This window comes from Stegodyphus dumicola, chromosome 2, assembly GCF_044657685.1.
Source record: "Stegodyphus dumicola isolate Sdum_Otavi_A_Nest chromosome 2, ASM4465768v1".
NCBI lineage: Eukaryota > Metazoa > Arthropoda > Arachnida > Araneae > Eresidae > Stegodyphus > Stegodyphus dumicola.
The window spans coordinates 174,573,614-174,593,618 of NC_140769.1; the positions used below are offsets into that span (position 1 = coordinate 174,573,614).

Sequence of the window (20,005 nt, forward strand, 5' to 3'; positions counted from 1 at the left end):
ATTGAACCCGAAAGAATGCTGGATCGTTAGAAATATTATTTGTAACTCTACTACAAATGCAGTCAAACGGACTTTACAAACCCAACGAAAGTTTAAAACGTCTGGTAGCGTACTAAGCTGTTAGGAATGTTTGAAGAAAATATAACTTCCACTATTGAACAGCTACAAAAATCTATTCCTCAGTAAACTCAGTTAAGTGAAGCGAAGGAATTACAATTCATTAAACCTGTGTTAAAAAGTTTTAAAAAATGTTTGGAATTCAGTTATACGTATTTGTAAATGAAGGTAAATTTAATACTTTGCGGATGACGGAAAGCAGAGGGTAAGGAACCCAATACTGAACTTCAAATGAAGACTATTATTTCTTCGGAAAAACATGGGAGGTAAAACAGTTGGTCTGGAGATATGTAAGAGCTTGCTGCAGTCTGTGATTTAGTTATAACAAGATGGGTAAACTTGTGCATTAAAATATTTTAAATCAAAATCTGAAACAGAGCGTTAAATTGTACCTATTGTTGCACTAAAAACGTGTTCCATTACAAACTGTGGTATTTCTATGAATGTCCAAATAAAAATAAAAAAGCCTGAGCAGAGTTTAGATTTAATTCCTATTGAATGCTTTAAGAATCACTTGTAAGACAGAATTAAAAAATTTAAAATTTGCAACAGGAAAAAGTGGAAACAAACCACACCATAATGGGGAAAAACAGAAGCAAATTTCTTTCAAAATCTTGTAAAATAAGTGCCTAGAAAATGCAATGAAGTCATAGAAAAGAAAGAAGTATCAACGCATTAATAAAATAGCTTTTTAAGAATAAAAAAGTGTATATTTATGTACTCCGCAACACTTTTGACATTTTGTACGTAAGAAATGTTTAATATTTATTTAACATTATTTTTAATTAATTAACGAAAGTTTCAGTTTTTTTTAACACAAAGATAAGAAACACAAGAAAAGTATTTCGTTTAGCTACTTAATTATTCTTTCAAAAATCTTAGAGAGCTTGTCATGCCTCAATATAGCTTTATGATTCACTCTACGACGTTTAGAACTGTTTTTATTTACTAGCCGCGTAAATCATGATTTACTGACCTGATGAAAGTTAAGGCAGCAATGGTATCTAAGAACAAACTAGAGCTGAAATGTTTACGTTTCCGATCATGGATTAGCAGTTAAATTATTTTGAAGCTTAAAACTTACTGCATAAAATTGAAATAGAGCTCTCAAGGAGGCTTAAAAAATTTGCGAATCATTTTTTGGGCTTCGACTCAGCCGAAGGGATTCTAACTGAAGCTCCCGCCAGACTAAAATCTGAAGTTCATGGATCACGATTGCCCAGTATTCCAGTGTGGGCAGGTACCCACTGGAGTTCAGGCCTATAGTATTTAGGTGTTCTTAGTAAGAGTTTTTGTATGGCCCTGACGAGTGGATTTTTACCACATGTGTCTTGGATTGCCTGGAGGCTAGAGGCTGAGTCTGAATATATACTGGAATAGTTATTTTCCAGTGCGTAGACAAGTGCAGCTTTTAATGCAATCATTTCAGCCTGAAAAACTGAGTTGTGGTGCTTAAGCTTTCTTTCCCAGGTCTTTAAGATCTGGTTCCCAAGTAGAACACAGTATCCGCTACCGGTGCCACATTCTCCTTTGGAACCATCGGTGTAGATTGCAGTGACGTTGAACCACGTTGGTGACCTGCAGTTAATCGAGATGTTGAATTTGGGCGCGTGGCTCGGGAATGCTTTGCTCATAGTCAGTATAAACATAAGTCCTGTCCCATAAACTTATTGTCTCTTTGAGGCGGAGCACTCGCACTATTGCACTTTAGCGCTGAGCTCAGAGATGCAGAGGCGGTAGTCCTGAAATCACGTTTAGAGCATTAGTGGGCGAGGTTTTATATCCTCGGGTAATGCTCAGGAATGGTCTTTGTGCTGAGCGTAGCAGATTCACCATTTTAGTAGTGATCGTTATGCCCCACATGGAGGCCCCATACAGTGCAATACGTTCAGCAACTACAGAGTACCACGTCTTAAGCATCCTCGAAGAAACTCCCCATGTTGGTGCTGCTGTTCTGAGCATGGAATGAAATATCCTGTGAAGTCGTGCTTTGACCTCCTTTAAACGTGGCATCCAAGTCAATGTGTCGTCAATTATAACTCGAAGGTACCTCAAGTTTCTGACTATTTTAATATTTTTCCCATGAAGGTTGATGCACGGGGTTCTTCGATGGCGCTTACCTGGGCAAATAAGGATACCTTGGGTTTTTGAGTTGGCAATAATTAACTTATGGTCATTGGCACATTTGGCCATCTTGTCCATTGCTTGTTGCGCCCTAGTCTCATATGCGTTGCGGCTGTGCCCTTTGGTTACCAGCAAAAAGTCATCGGCATAAGCCAGTATTTCCGTGTGAGGATCTGTGTTAAAGAGAGTCAGCGCTGTGTCCGCTACAAGATTCCAGAGCAGTGGACCCAGACAGGATCCTTGAGGACAGCCTCTATTGATGGAACGTGAGTGCACTACTGCGTCCATAGTGGCTTGTAAGCGGCGATCACTTAGGTAGCTGTAAATAAGGTCAAAGAGAATCTTAGGGCTACCCATGTCCTGTAATCTCTTCAGTACATCGGGCCACCACAACGAGTCGAAAGCGCCCTGTATGTCCACAGAGATAATGAGACTATGTTGGTTATTTCTTCTGTTATTTGCTATTAATTTTCGTAGGTGCTGCAACGCGTGATCCACCGATCTGCCAGGAATGAAGCCGCATTGTTTGTCATTTATGCTTTGTCCAGACAGGATATAGTGTTTAAGTCTTTGAAGAACGACTCTTTCTAGTATTTTACCCAATGCAGGAAGAAGGCAAATAGGCCGGTAAGACGTTGGTACACTAGGAGTGTAGTGGGACTATACTTACATTACTTATGGTAAACATTGGGTGTCCCACTACATTTCCATCTGAACCTGAACCTGTTAGAATCTTGATAGCTTCGGCTATATCTTTTTAGTTAAGATTAATTTCTTAGCTCCTGAGCTCAAGCACGAGTGGAGGCTTTTCTGTAAAGCTTCAATAAGGAGTTCTGTGAACATAATTTAGAATAATAAAAGGTATTTAATTCTTTCCAAGTTTAATTTTCTTAAGTTTAATCTTAAGTTAATTCTTCCCAAGTAATTCTTCCCAACTAATTCTTCCCAAGTTTTATTTTCTGTCTCACGAACTCAAGTGATTATTCGCTTAGCAGTTTTTAAGATTCTTGAACTTTAATTGTAACTTAAAAGTACACAGGTCAGAATCTTACAGTCTGCAAAGTAAGATCTCCTTGGTTGAACTTACCTATATCATAACTGAATTTTCAAAGACATACAGATTCTTAATAAGGAAGTATATAAGCTATTTGCAAATATAATATTTTACGCTGCTTGTGACACAATGTCTTATTAATTATATAAATGACTGAAATTTGTTTTCTAAGAATGTTTCTAATGAAACGCATGATCAAATACTCCTTGAAAGAATCCTCCTAGATTCAAGACTTCAATTAAAGAAGCGAATGAAATAAACTGTCTACAAATATGACAGATTTCCAGATTCATAGTTTATTAATTAAAGAATACATAGCTTTAAAACCAGATATCGCAGAAAAAACGTCGAATAAGAAAACGTATTTCAAGTATATTTTGAATAAATTATGCAAAAAGATCGTTTTCCTACAGTATCAAAATTAGCCACGATAGCATAAACAAAACTGTTTCAGGAGCCTGTGCAAATGCTGTCACAGATTATTTTAAAGTAGCAATTATGTTGAATCTTCGAATGCGGATTTGTGAAAAATTTGTTTTGCTATAGAAAAACATTAATTGAGAAAATCTGGTTTCAGCTGCCATTTGTAGAAATGCTAAAATCCGAGATTCAGTTTTTATTGTTTTAGAACTAATTCTGTACATTGAAAATCGATTTTTATCATGTAAGATATTGAATAGGTTAAAGCAACTAACTTGCTTGAAGCTTTAGTTTAGCTAATTCTCATAAAAATCTTAATTTTCATAGTTTTATAAAGGATGCCATGTGATCCAAATCATTATATTGGATAATGATACCTTATTTTGTTCATTTCTTAATGTAGAACCATGGATCTATGACCAACAGTTCAACAGGTATTTAGTCTTATAAATACCTTGTGCAACCGCATATGTTTGTTCGTTACTATGAAAGGTGTATTTAAAACAGGAGATAGCAGTAATTAAAAGATACTACGTTAGGAACTATACTTTTAAATAGTTCTTAGTGACACAACGACAATGCAATAAACTGTCTGACAGGCCACGGTTAAGATTAAACTCCTATTTATAATCTATTCCATTTCCTGGTTCAATGAACACTGAGACATGAGTGAAGAAGGATAGGATATGGTTTAAATCAAATTTACCTCTTAGTTTTAAGCTGAATAGTAACTGTTACAATTGATATTAATTATAATAAATATGTGAAAAATTTGCAATACAACTTTTTCACATGATTATTTGGTTCCTTCAGGAAGTTATTACTTTATGAAGTATTAGCTAAATTTACTGCAATAGTAATGTAATAATCAGATCCTTTCGAGTTAAAATTTTATTTATTTACATTATTAAATATACATTTTTAAAATCATATAAATCTGTTTTAGGTAATTTCTTTGAAGCATGAAAGAGGCTGAACATCTAAACTTTCGGATGAAAAGAACATTATTGATTAAAAGAGTCTATACGCAATTTAAACAGAGTAAGCTACATATTTTTGCTGAAATGCAAATAGATTCCAATATTACTTATCACATGAATCAAGTAAAGCTGTACAGACATTAGGATTTTTTTTAGAAGCAAGAGAGATGAAAAATATGCAATCCGCCTTCGCCGGGAATCGAACCACGGACCTCTGAAATAGCAGCTCAGTGCTGACCACTACACGAAGGCATGCTAGGAAAGCGGGAGAAATACCTTATAAAGTCAAAATATTCCAGTTCTCACAAAGTTATATTTTCAATACTGAGTAAAGCGTTATTCGTAGTCCCATTAGACGTTTCATTCAACTGAGACTTAAGTTTTTTGCTTTAAAAATTGTAACATAAAACTGTTTTCACAATTGTTGTTGTAAAATAAGAAAAAGTTTTAAACTATTAATTCTTTGTAACATATTCAATTGACTGTGTTATCTTTTCGGTTTTATCTGATATAATATATGACGGAACCCGTATAATTCATAAGGGCTAAAATATTGACACTGATAAATTGGGCAAGATGGCTTTCAGTTCCATATATAAACTTGTGTTGTGAAAATTTGTTTTGCCCTCAAAATGCGGCATCTTTTCATGCTGGTACCTCTGTTCTTTTGCTTCGCCGATGCAAAGCTGGAAGGAAAAGAAGAAATTTCTTCACATGCACAAGCTATAAGCGAACCACTAAATGGTAAAATGTTTTTGCCTTGTTTGTTGTAAGCTTTAAAATTCAACTAAAAAAACTGTAATGATCTTTATTCCATTATGTAATGCTATATCCATTTATATAAATTTTGAGAAATAAGTATTGAAATTATCAGAGAATAACAAAATTTCCCAAAATTCAGACATATATATCTTCTTCTTCCAATCGTAATGGTTAGACATATATGTCTAACTATTACATATAATTCATTATGCAACATGGATATATATATATATATATATATATATATATTGGAATATTTGCCTTTCGAAATATAAAAGATTTATTAGGTTCATGAAACTCGCATATGTATACATACATTGAGATTCACAGGAATTAATATATACTCACATTGTAGAAATTCTTGCGCATAACCGTTAAAATTGCAAATTTCGCGATAAGGAAGGGATTCTTTCGTAACTAGAATTGTATATACGAGGATATAATATCCTTATTTGCCTATTTATATGTGTATATAAGAAATACTATAACGATATCCGTAACTATAGGAACATATTCTCAATGAAATGCAAACATGATTGCAAAAAAAAAAAAAAAAAAAAGTATTAATTGATATACCTCATTTATTTTAGCCAAATGCGACTCAGTTTATCGTCCAGAGATATTGTCATTGTATTCATGTATATTTCCTATTAAAATATGAGTTTCGTAATAAGAAAAAGCGTCTGTAGTAAGAACATTGCCGTCTGTACAATCAATGGTTAAATTCCGACGTCTTGCCTTCTTCTTCTTGTCCTATAAATGTATTATTAAACAGTTCGCTATTAAATTCACATTTGGCCTAAGCTATATTTATCATTTACGTTAGTTACTATTGTTTAGTTCTTGTATTGAATACCCATTGTCTACCAAATTGATGTAAAAGCCTTACATTACGTTTTAATAATACTTGACAGTGTTATCTGAAAAGAAGAAAACTGATTAAAAACATTATTTAAATTATACAAATACTATTATACAAATACTTCAAGACCTATTGAAATTAAAGAATTATACAAATATTTCAAACAAATCTTATATTTTTGGTAATTCAATATCCCACTCTTAAATTTTATGCTGTTTTTCAAGTTTTAGTATTAATCTATCAAGTTGATGTAAAAGTCTTTTATCGCATTTTATTACTTGACTATATTGCTTCCGATAGTCATTAGAACTCTGTTCTAAAATATTTTTCATTCTTGTAAGCTGCTGAAGTAAGGAACTGGTATCAGAAGTGAACTTGCGCATCAGAGTCAAAGGTTTATTCTTATATTTAGCCTTACTGAGAAACTTAGCTAACTGCTCTACAGTTAGAGGTCCTGAAGCTTTAGAGATTGCTTTCTTTGCATTTTCAGTTAGGCCTTGAATGCCTAGATTAGAACTAAGTGGTTTATTCGTAACTTTGATCCCCGGAAACTTGTTTATTTCCATACCAGAGGATGACGTTTCTTGTTCATTTTGAGCCTGGCTACCTGATGAGGAGAAAGCATACATTAATATTGTTGAAATTAAATAGGGACATACATTTACTACTTATGAAAGATAAGTACTAAATCGTACATAAGAATGTGTGTGTGTGATTACGGCAAAGCCTCGAGGGCTATCTGCCTAAAGGGAGGGATGCCTTCGTGGAGGACTTTCTAAGGGAAACTGGCTCGTATACACGTTACACATGGAGAAAACCACGAAAATGCCCATACAGCCAGCCCGTTCGCGGGATTCGAACCTCGGACCGAACTACCAGTGTTCAGCGACTTTACCGCTTGGCCGCTGGTGGGCTTTCGTACATAAGAATGAATCTGAAATGTATTCAATTACTTCAGGCTTGCATAAAGGAAAATTTCTGTGCTAAGTGCTTTGAGCACTGCAGTGGATTGAGCAAAAGTGGCCTTTTCTTGCACATTTTTATTTTGAAATTTTTAATATGCGCACACATTTCATATTTAAAGAAGTCTATACTTAATTGAAATATTTGTTTAGTTATTAAAATAATCTATCAAACGGAAAACCAGTTAACCAGTGTTATTATTTGATAAAGTTCGTTTTGTATCTGAAATGTTTCAAAATGGGAAAATAAGAAAACTGTTGCAGATATCCGAATTTTTATGTGCATCTACATAAATAACTCAATAAAGGATATATTTTGTAATTTATAAAAATGAGTAAATCATACGTAAGGGCAAGTGAGGTAGATGTAAGCTGGATTTGGTAAAATCGGAATTTAAACCTGTGTATTTTCAATCTGGTATGTATATCTTGAGTGCTGTCGGTATCAAACGCTTTGCACAGTTATTAATGTTTAATTAATATTAACTAAGATTCTAAGCTTCCTTGTAGACCCTGTAAATTCTAAGCTTTCCTGTAGACATTGTACATTGTTGAACATAGATATAACTTTGCTATTCCTCACTTGTTTTAATTTCTTTGTCTACGAAGTACACTTATGTACAACATGTGCAGCTGGACAAGAGCGGTATTATTAATAAGTTTGTTATAAAATGTTTCTTTGATTTGGGCGAGGAATACAGGTTCATTCTTAAGCGACATCTATGTCGAATAGCTCATGTTAACTTGTAGTAAATTACTACCCACTAGGTAGAGTAATTTCACTCATATTATAATAAAAATAGCGGATATATTCAATTGTCCTGTTTATAAACTTAACTCACTCCACTTTACATGTAAATTTGTTTGCTTTCTTAACATAATTAAGTAGATACATATGTACAGCAATATGTGTAAAGACTATTAGCTAACAATTGCTTGCACTACGCATACTAATAATATGTTTTTATAACATTAATAGTGTATGCATATTAATATATACGAATATAAATAATACGTTTAAATTTTATAAAACTGCAGCAAAAATTAGAACTTTACAAAAAATGTTATAGAAATAGAAAAATTGCAACTGTGCAATTTAGACAATGCAATCAAATAAATTATAAAACAACTTCTTTGTAATATTATTAATAAAACGTCAATAATATAATTTTCCAGCACTGGCGTTATCTCTCATCGGTGGTTGCTGAAGAGAGTTCAGGAGGCGTAGCTGATGTAAGGGAAGTGAGGGGCATTAAGAAGCCAGAGTGCAGTTAAGAATACAATCGGAAATATGGATACTTTTAAAATAGGCATTTGAACATTCTCTTGATGTTATAAATATTAAAAACACACTTGATGTTATAAATATACAAACAATCGTACCAAAATTCGCCAGTCAATACTTCACACAAATTGCACGTGGTTTCGTTTTTTTTTTTTTTTTTTTTTTTTTTAAGTTTACTGGAATAAAGCACAAAAGGGCTAACTCCCTAAGAAAAATTATACTTTTGTTGAGGGCTTTTTAAAGAAAATTAAATTGTATTCACATTACAGACAAAAAAAAAAAAAAAAAAAAAAACTGCAAAGACCAGCCATGCAGCCAGCTCGTTCACTTGGGATCGAACCCATATCGAGCTCAAAATAATCAGAGGTCTTAAGCGCTTGGCCGCAGATAAAGCTTTTCAATTTTTTTTTCTACTACAAGGGATCAGTTTACAAACTAATAGAAAAATATTCCAAAACATAAGCACAAACCCTTATTCACAATGATACTCAATGCGCTTGATAAGTAACTGGACTACTGGACATGTTTCGCAGGTTCATTAATATAATCATAATTTCTCAAATTAACCTTCAAGAAATGTTTACGTCACATCCCCATTCTGTTTCTGTACTTCATGATGAGTTGTATTTAACAATTAGATTCTGGCAAATGCAATAAATATTTAAAACTTTATATACTTCCTAGTCGGAACCCACAAATTGTTATGAACAGACATATGGTACACCACTGCTGCAAGGGAGGGACTGTTGAACGAACTCAGTGCTGAAAAAGGGATTGACTGTCATCGAAAAAATTATAAACTATGATTTACCATACAGCTATGGTTTTGAAAAACGTTTGGCGTATGATTTGGAGACTGCAAGTATAAGAGAGAAACATAGAGAAAACACATAATCATTATATTTGAGTAATAATATGTTACTCGTTTTAATCACTTAAGAAGAAGTATGCATTGACACAAGTTTCGAAAAGATGTCTGCTCGAGTAATCCAATAATTTTATAACAGTATTTTTCAGCAAACTACTGCAAGAAATGCATGATTTTTATATCTGCAAGATATATTACTATTAACCCTTTTGCATCGAAAGAGGCTAAACTCTGTTCTCCTCAAACATCTGAAATGTTCGTAAATACAACTTCTGTTGGAATGGATTTATTTCCTCCCCTGCCTAGTAGACTATCACAGCGTTAACAATAACCTACTTAAGTGACTACTCTCATTTTAGTGATCTTTGTGCGGTTGCACCCACTGTGTTCAGTTTCCCCTTAGGACAGGATTGCAGCTGCGAGCAGTAATAGCTAAACGTTGACGTTAAACCAAGGAGAGGAAAAGGGCACAAGAGAGCTACTTCTGTCCCTTGAAAGAAAAATTGGCGTGTCATTTAACAACTCCCGAAACCAGTGAGCCATACGCTAAAGTGATGGGGAAGAGTACTAGTTAGAAAATGGATGTAAGCGTTTTGACAACCTGCCGATGGGAGAATGCACGGGCGTTACAGGCGACTTCGCTGTGAAAAATATGACAAGTAACCCTGAAAATATCACAGTTTTTGATATTAAATCATTGCATTTAACTTAGCAATTCAACAGAAACAGATAAACCTCTTGCATTAGGGTTCTAGAATACTTCAAGAAACCTTTTTCTCTGAATATACTTGGTTCAAAAATTCAAGATGAAAGTTTACTTTTGCAAAAGGAAATGGACATTAGAAGCAATTCATTGACGTTAGTCTTCCGCTCGTTTGAAATGCTTAGATAGCACAGAAAAATACATTGCGTTTAAATGAATGAATATTATAAAAGTCTATCTAAAACACAGTGTGTATTTTGGTCTCAAAATCAAAGGAAAAAGAAGAAATCAACTTTTAATGGAATAGCAGCAAAACAATTTAAATTCAAAATTAATCAAAATTCACCCTTAGATTGACCTTGTTTTTATAAATTAAATTATATGCATTTCGAAATAAGCCTTGTCTTCCTCAAAATATAGAATTTTTCCATAAAAGCCTTTTAAAATTATTTTAAGTTTTACGAACACACTTTACAAATAATATTCATCACGGCTAAGAACTTGTTTGTAACCCTATATTGAACGATATTTTTTCACAGCATCTGAGAGAATATAAATTTCAGTGATAAAAATATTTGCAATTTTAATTTCCGATAACTATCTTCGAAAAGAAATGCTTAAAGTACATGATTCATTGTAGTACGAGTATTATTCACACAGAAATTTGCACACAGAAAAAACGCAGAAAAATATTTTTATTAATCCTTGTCCTTCTACGTAGCAACTCACATGGCTCGAGTAATTAACATAATAAGTTACCGTTCATCGCGGGATTTAACGGAACAAAAATGCTAGTGCAAAGGTTAAGACACGGAAATGTCAATTAAAATGGCGAAGTACTACTACAGGCTTTGGCTGATGTCCTTTAATCGCATGAGTAAAAGACGACTAGCAAAAGTTAAATTTGATTTAAATAATGCTAGAAACTAAGCAAAAGTAATACGGAGAAGATCAGGGATCACTGTCACAAAATCTTAACCTCCACTTTCATCACTTTCATAAAATAAGAATTCTGTTTTTATACACGTTAACTTAATTTACGTTTTGGTTGGAGCCAACAGAAGTATAAGTGATAGTAAATACAAAAATAATAAGATAATAGGTTAATAAAACATAAGCTGTTGCTATAGCTTGAAAGCATATATAATAGTTGTTTCTTTCTCGCAAGTAAAGTAGAGTTCTACAGAAGTGGAAAGTTATTTCTGTAGAGGAGGTTAATACAATTAGTGAAAGCAACTTTAATATGGATTTTGGAAAAGTATCCTCAGTACACATTGCATGAAAATTAGTTTATAACACTTTGCAAGAATTAATCCATTAGCTGATGAAAAAGTTTGCAAACTTTTATTTATTTATTTACTTTACGTCGTGCAATTCGAATAAATCAAATCAGCCGCACGCTTTGATTTCGATTCAAAAAAGAGGAAAATTGAGATAAATATCGCTGCGCTGTTACAAACACATTGTTCTGATTCAATTTCTAAATTCACTTACCGCGTTTCTCCTATTCATTTCCCTCCATTTTGTATCTATCCACTTATTACACCTAAATTAAGCATTAATGTGAAATCTATGAATTTCCCTTTAGACCTCTCGTCCGAATAATCGAAAAATGAAATCTTTACTTACTGTTCTGAAGTTGACTGATAAAATTTCTGTTTATTAAAAGACATATAACTCAAATTCTGTACTTATGAACTTCCAAATTTTAATAGAGGTTGAGTTTCTTTTCAGTTGACAGTCTCTCAAATTCCAAAATAAACATTCGAAGAAGCATGTTAAAAAAATTTTTACGTAAAAAGAATAATATTTTTTTTTGGGGGGGGGGAATATCACGGGTAAACCTTTAGACATTTTATAGTATTCTAAGTTTCAATAACTTCTTTTATTTCATCATGGGTACTTTATATGCCGGTGTTTGTTGCTTTTGTAACCATAAGAGAAAGAAATTAAATAATAAATATTAAGCTCTGCTGAAACTCTCTTCATACATTATCAATTAAAGTAAAAAGTATTTTCTCCTTCCTTCCAACAGACCTTTGCGGTGTAACTGTAGCACACTCGGCGCCTATTCGAGAGGTACAGGCTCGAGACCCGGCGAGGGCACAGCACATTTTTCCTGCTCTTCTGCCTCAAAATTACCTAATGACTCTACACAGGTGACATAACTAAAAGGTGGTGCACAATAATTCTTTACCACCAGGATTTGGCGACTGGGTGCTATAATACCCAATCGCCCTTTTAAAAGTGGGAGTATATAAGGCATTGTAGCCCTCCTTCCAGTATGCCTTTGTAACGGTAACACACTCGGGGCTTATTCGAGAGGTCCAGATTTTTCATGTATTGCTGCTTCAAAAAATCCTAACGACTGTATAAATGAAGTATCAAATAATAGTTTAAAAATATTAAAGGTCTCTTACTATTGTCCATATATTTAGTACTCCACAGTAGAAGTTTATTTTCATTTTCCCATCTGCGTTCTAGCTCAGAGAGGTGTTGCCGTTCTTCCTTTTGTAGTTTCTTCATTGACTTCGTCAAATTTTCGATGACACTGAAATCTTTGTCCACTTTATTAAACAAGAATGCCATTAGATTTTGTATCCTTTCTATGTGAAACCGATCTGTTTCCTCTGAATTTTGTTCTGTTTCTTGGATGCTATTATGAGATTCCATTGGAGTGTTTTCGCAGTTTTCAGAGGGATCCTATATTAAATAAAAAATTATATTTTTTAATTGGTTGGCTTTAGTAATTAAAATATATTTATTATCTTATCCTGCATCTAAAAGGAATACAGAAAACAGAGCGTGATGTTATATTGCAATACATTTTCAGTTATAATGGTCAAAATACTATAAAAATATAAATTTTTAAAATTTTTAAATCAACAGGATTAACGGGAAGCATTACTACATTCTTAAGCTCACATTTGAATTTTTGAATAAGGTATGAGATCTTGAGATATCGCTTTTGAACGCTGGGAATTTCTTAACCCTCTGCTCATTGTAATACATTTTGGAAGCGTTCTTAGTGAAGTAGAGCTCGAAACTTTTGGTGAAAAGAAATTCCTAGTTTGGGTTGAAAAGGGGTTAAGCATCACCAGTTTGATGGAGGTTTGATAACAGACCTTGCATAAACTGATAAATATCTTTTTACTTGCAATTCATTAAAATATTCAATATTGATGGAATATAAAACCTCGCACGCCTTCTAATTTCATCAAGGAAAAGGAAAGAAGAGAATATTATGATATTTAGCAATTCAATATGAAAACATTGAAAAGTTTTTCTGTTTTGAGAAAGCAAATACTTATATTGAGAGAAAAAACGTTGCACACCGGGCTAACAAAAGCAAAAATTCAAAACAGGTCTAAGCGATTTCTTTCATGTTCGCTTAGACGTGTGCTGTTGCAATTAATTCTTGAGTTCGCAAGCTAATCCAGGTATTATTTTAATGGTTTCAAGTATTCACAATAAAGCAATGTTGCATTAACCCTTGTTCCTGCGTCTTATCATCATAATTAGAACTAGAATGGAACTTTATAGCATTAAGATCGAGTAAATCTACAAACGCTGCGTAATGCATGGAAGATTCATCTCTTGCGATGCAATATGTAGCAAAACGTTTTGAACATTTTGAATACCATTAATATCTATGCTAACATATACGCATAATATCTATGCATTAATAAAAACGATACCTCTTCATTTTAAGGTTATTTCCCATAAAATAGTACATTCATTGAACATCAGCGGTGTAGTGTTGCTGGCACTTGAGGACAGCACATTTTCGGAAACATTTACTTTAAAGAATTTCCAATTAGCCGAGGCAAAAAATACATTTAATATGCATATTTTCTGTTAATGCTTAAATTTATAGTTTCATGAAGAATGAAAAAATATTTTTATTAATTAATTTAATATTTACTGTTTCGTAATAAATATTATAAGGAGTTTTCTTCTTCCTTTCAGCAAGCCTTCGTGGTATAATGGTAAAATACTCTGCGCGTATTCGAGAGGTCTAAGTCCTAGGAGGATATTGCTCATTTTTCACGTCTCATGTTTCAAAATAATCCAATGGCTCTAAAATAGCGCCCGAACTAAAACTTGGTGGATAATAATTTGTCACCAACAAGACTTGGCGGCCGGGTCTGCTAATCCCTGGTCGCTCTTTAAAAGAAGAAGTATACAAGATATTTTTTCCTCCCTCCAGCAAGCCTTCGTGGTGTAACGGTAACACATTCGGGGCGTGTTGTTTAGTTTTAAGTGCTAGATTTCGAAAAGCGTGGATTGGAGTTTTCGACACACGTTTTCTTGAGAGCTTTTGCTTGATTAGTTTAGACAATGATTTGCTTTACGTGAAAGTATTTCAGATTGACTAAATATGTACCTTAGATATAAAAGCAGTTGGGCTTACTTTGAATATGGGTCGATTCATTGATTCAGATAGAAATGAAATCTCCACGTTCATGTGAAGAATAATGTAAATTTTTTCATATGTGGCTGCTTAATGTTTTACTCGTACTTCATGTTGATAATTTACATTCATGCTTGCTCTTTTATCCTAAAATTTCCACTGAATAATTTTACCGTTAGTAGCCTTTCCTTTTTTATCATATCAGTTTATGAATTGGAGCATTCTCTTTGAATTATTATTATATTATCAAGTTGTTTTATTATTGGAATGAAAATAAAATATATCATATGTATTCAACGCAGACTGTAGTGGCAATTTTATTTTTATTTTGCAACGACGATATTCTTTACAATTAATCAAATATATCGATTAAATATTAAAAACGTTTCTTACCTTTAATAAGGTATTCGCTTTCTTCTCTGATGGTTTAACTGGAGTATAGTAAGTTGAAATGAAGTACTGGATTGTTTTAATGTCGGATTTAAGTTCTTCACACATTTTGTTCTGTGATTTGTGTTTATTTATGCTTCTATCATGTACATTAGTAATACTTTTTATGCTTTCACTGATTTTCTGCGAAAAGCTGCTTTTCGAAAGTTCCAAATTTTTGACGTCTTCAGAATGGCATTCAGAGTTTATGTCATGCATGCTCGTATAGTTCTTGAAGTAGAAACTAAAATAAAAAAAAAATGAATGGTTTATAAGCACATATGCATTGCAGTATTATAAAGCAATCTTAAAGCTAAAATACTAAAAACACACATTTCTTAAAACTGGAAATGAAGATTTATTTCCTATTTTTTCCAAAACAATTATCATATATATCTATTTCCATTACTTATAAATTATTGTTATAATTGTGAAAGAAATAATTTGTTTAGTGCCAAGTGAGAAAATTGGAAAATTCAGTTCACAAATGGCGTTATTTGCGAAAGAAGTTCAATGGAAACTACTTTTTAAATAGAAAGAAATTAAATAATTATTATTAAAATAAAGAAAAATTGTTTGACGATGAACATCTATTTTTAAATTAAACGTCAATGGCTTTAGTATTTTAGAACTATTCCAATATAATAAAGGTTATCTGAGGGATCTAGAGGAATAACTTAATCGTGGACACTTTTGAGAAAAAGGCTCATAGATCAAACTTGTAATAAAATATAGGGAAAATACCAGTACACTCTTATTTATCAATACATATAATAACAATGCCTTATATCTTTCATACCATACAGAAAAACTACTAGCTAACGCAGAAAATACAATGTTGATATAGACTTAAAAAGTTGATTAGTTTGTAAAACAGAGGGAAATCTCGGTTCAAAATTTAGTTTATTCTTGAAGGTCTTTCGCCATTTGAAAGTTTGTAAACCGAAATTATTTTCCCGTAAGTGTTAATGTAAATTTATTAATCCATTTCCGCACCAGAGATGATCATTTATTTAAAATTCACAACCGTGCACAGGTACATCTCAGAAAAATAATGGAAATTATTAAATCTAAGATAAAACGTTAATAAAATGATACATATAAAACAAATGCAAATTTAATATAATTCTACAGTACGCGTTCAAATACGAGTAAATGGCATAAATGGAAAGTGATGATTTCGAGGAAAAAAAAAAGAGATGTTATTGTTTGGATGAGAATTTTCTTTCATAAACATGTAACATAACTATCTTTCTGAGGATCTTCTTTTATCTTTTCTTTGTCTCGTATCGCCCCTCCACTCTACCTGAGACTTATGCGGCACTCAAAACTAGTTCAGTGTAATTTGTTATTGTATATGCTTTAAAATATGTCTAAAGTGAGACATAGAATTGTCATTGAAAATGCTTTGCTGTGAGTTAATTTTACTGAATCAGAGTATATGCATGAAACTTTGCGCTTTATAATATAATTTGCAAACTTTTCGAAAATCAAATAACTAGGTTTATCTCGCTTTTCGTTCATCTTCCTCTGATGACACATCCTTCACAGTTATTTCTGAAAATGTTTCAGTTTTTTCTTGTTGAATTAATTTTTATAGCCCTCCTGAAACCCTTAAGGCCTTTATAGTTAATTTCCAAGGCATGGATTTCCTTGGAGACGCCACATAATACGTAGGTAAGTTGAAAAATAAGTTTCCCTGTCGACTGTGGTCAGAGTTGTGTATGAAAGTCAAAAAATAGAATGAGACATTAAAGATATGACATACCTTTATTTTTCCACATAGGTACCAAGTACATTGAGATATTTGTCATATCGCTTGATAAGCTTCAAAAAGTCCTCCAAGAAAAATTCCCTCTTTGCATATGGAAGAAGCGTTGAACGGCTATGGGCGAAAAGCGACACAACAGGAAAACGCGCAAGTCACCGATACACCATTGGGTAGAGGTCGCTGCAAATCAAGCAGATGGCGCTGTTGCAGTGCCTACGCAAAGCCGAGACCAGCCTCTCATTTGATCCCCGGTAGGTATGGACAGAAGGTGCGTTTTGAATTCGTGGTCAAAGGAGGAAGTGAGAGTGGTTATCCGCTATGAATGGGTACGTGGAGTATCAGGAACAGAAATTCATAACCGCCTCGTGGAAGTCTATGGGCCAGGTGTGATGTCGAAGCAAATGGTGCGGAGATGGTGTCGCACATTCAGTGATGGACGTCAGCAAGTGGAGGACATACCGAGAGCTGGACGGACGTGCACGGCCACTACAGATGCAAATGTCAGGAAGGTGGATGACATGATTAGAGCGAACTGGCGTATCATCATCGATGAAGTAGTGGAAGAACTTGGAATCTCACATGAGCGAGCTCAAAACATCATCCACGACATTCTTCGACACAGAAAAGCGTCAGAACGATGGGTGCCCCGACAATTGACCTCGACACACAAGGAACAATGCATGGGGGTCAGCCTGGAACATCTCGTGCGTTACCATGAAGATGGCAATGACTTTCTGTTTCGGATTGTGACGGGGGATGAAACGTGGGTCCACCATTTCACACCAGAATCGAAGGCCGCATCTATGGAGTGGAAACATCCGTCATCACCTGTCCGAAAGAAGTTCAAGACAACTCCCTCTGCAGGTAAAGTGCTCCTCACAGTTTTCTGGGACGCCCAAGGAGTTTTGTTGCTGGCGATTCAGAAAAAGCGGTTTGGCCTTCTCACATCTGGCGTTCTGCTGTTGGATGACAATGCCAGACCACATTCGGCGACGGCAACGCAAAAGCATATTGCAACTCTTGGTTGGGAGCGCCTACACCATCCGCCATACAGTCCTGATCTCGCACAAAGCGACTTCCATCTGTTTCCGGCTTTGAAGAAAAATCTCGGGGGAAGGCGCTTTGGAAGCAATACTGAAGTGCAACAAGCCGTTCAACTCTTCTTCCATATGCAAAGTCCTGATATTTTCCTGGAGGGGTTTTTGAAGCTTATCAAGCGATATGACAAATGTCTCAATGTATTTGGTACCTATGTGGAAAAATAAAGGTATGTCATATCTTTAATGTCTAATTCTATTTTTTGACTTTCATACACAACTCTGACCACAGTCGACAGGGGAAACTTATTTTTCAACTTACCCTCGTAGATAATAGTCAAAGCCCTGAAAATTTCTGTTTGCAACACATCTAGCCTTGATTTACTCTAGGCTAAATTCATAGCACAATAAGTTACTTGCTGTGGAGTGTTAAACAATGGAAAATATTAAAATGATGTTCTAGAATTCTATCAGTATTAATTCCGTGTTTCAAATAACCTCAAATCTCCTTTGAAAATTATTGATGTCGACTTGAGTGTTACTAACTCGATACAGTAGTCGTCATGAGAGGTGTTTTTGTTCGCGTGTTTTTTTCTAGTAGAAAAGCATTCGTCAACCGAGGTTCCACTGTTACAATGATCAAAATTATAAAATAATACAAAACATAACATTTATTCAGTTTCGGTTAAATCAACAAAATACCTTACTCCATACTAACTTAATTGAGAAGCGTTCATAGCTGGGCTAATATTAGGTTTGTAACTTCAAATCACAAAGTATTATATTATATTTATATATTATTAAAATTCTGTTGCATTGATCATGAAAGTAATAAAAGCGACATTTCTTTTCACAAATAAAAATTATTAGTCTTCAACGTTTAGAGATACATAAGATACAAAATAAATCAGGGGCTCGAAATACTACTATAGTTAATAAAAAAGGAATAGAGTGAAATCGAAACTTTAGCTTACTATAATTCGAATTTGAAATGAGGCTTTGGACCATGAGGATTGTTAAGTAATTAAACAAACAAACAGATAAGTGAAATAGAAATAAGCCTGACTAAAAACCTTATAAAGAATATAAAAAATGAGGTAAATATAGTTCTATACTACTGTTTAGAAAATAAAATACTGAACAACCTTTGTTATATTGGAAATTTTAGTCCGTCCTTTCTAAAAAATCGCAGGCCCACGAGGTGCCGAGCCGTAAAGTCGCTGACCACTGGTAGTTCGGTTCAGGGCTCGTATTCCGACGAACGAGCTGCCTGCACTGGCGTTTCAGTACTTTTTTCCATGTGTAATGTGTATACAATTCAGTTGCAAATGCATGCGTCCCCTTAGGCAGATAACTCTTGAGTTTTTTACCATTAATAAATAAACCAAATTTAAATATTCACATCTTATTTATTGTGGACTACAACTGCATTGACAGGGATTACGTTGGCTGGATTGCATTAGATAGCCTGTTGAGTAACCGCTAACACATGATATTAATTTAAAAATTAAAACGTATCATGAAATACGTAAATTAAACGTATTCTAAGAGAACATTTTGGTCAGAATGCACAGATCATCACATTGAATGTTTAGCCTATATTAGCAGAATTAACATAAAATCATGAACACATTTAAAGTACAATAATACGTATTACATGATAAATCATTTTAAATATGAAAAAGACATTTTTTTCTTTTCTGATTATTGTTAATAGAATTCAAATTAAGTCGTATCTTTACAGACTTACTCTGCACTTATCAAAATCTTAGATTTTCCTGTAGAAGCGTAAAATAAGCAGTTTATTTGAAATATTGGAAAGGTTAAATAAAGAAACAATAATTACCTGTGGGCACAAATATCTCGACAGGTTTGTAAGGAAAGTTCAAAAATACGTTTAAAGCAGGTAAACTTCGAAAGGCATAAAAAGCGTTATAGTTATCAGTTCTGTATGTCACAATTATACTGAAACGCAGATAATTCTTTTCTGATATGGTAGCGGTAGAGATAGTGATATACACATTGATAGGATCACCGTCATAAGCCTTTTATTTGTTTCATTTTTTGATCGCTTTTTAAATTCTGATAAAATGTACTTCAAAGCTTAAAGAAATCATATTATGTTACACATCTGTTCTGATTTTAAAGTGATAATTCAAATACTAACATTTTAGGATAAAAAATTTTATGGAGTCCAAGCGTGATTTCATGACGTTA

The 20,005-nt window shown here is 33.6% G+C and overlaps 2 protein-coding genes across 2 annotated transcripts in view; one reads left to right on the forward strand and one right to left on the reverse strand.

Moving 5' to 3' along the window:
- Window positions 1–4,591: 4,591 nt before the first annotated feature.
- On the reverse strand, window positions 4,592–19,788 carry LOC118181538 (uncharacterized). The gene is made up of 4 exons (XM_035350708.2): window positions 19,635–19,788; window positions 14,945–15,224; window positions 12,558–12,840; window positions 4,592–6,926 (listed from the first exon to the last, which is right to left on the reverse strand). Exons 2-4 carry the CDS (start codon window positions 15,197–15,199, stop codon window positions 6,520–6,522), a joined length of 945 nt encoding a protein of 314 aa, XP_035206599.1. The 5' UTR covers window positions 15,200–15,224; window positions 19,635–19,788; the 3' UTR covers window positions 4,592–6,519.
- LOC146998657 (inactive pancreatic lipase-related protein 1-like) overlaps window positions 4,595–20,005 on the forward strand; it is a 40,001-nt gene continuing 24,590 nt past the window's right edge. The window contains exon 1 of the mRNA XM_085811458.1: window positions 4,595–5,439. Coding sequence (XP_085667584.1) covers window positions 5,328–5,439 — 112 coding nt within the window. The 5' untranslated portion in view covers window positions 4,595–5,327. The remainder of the gene's footprint in view (window positions 5,440–20,005) is intronic.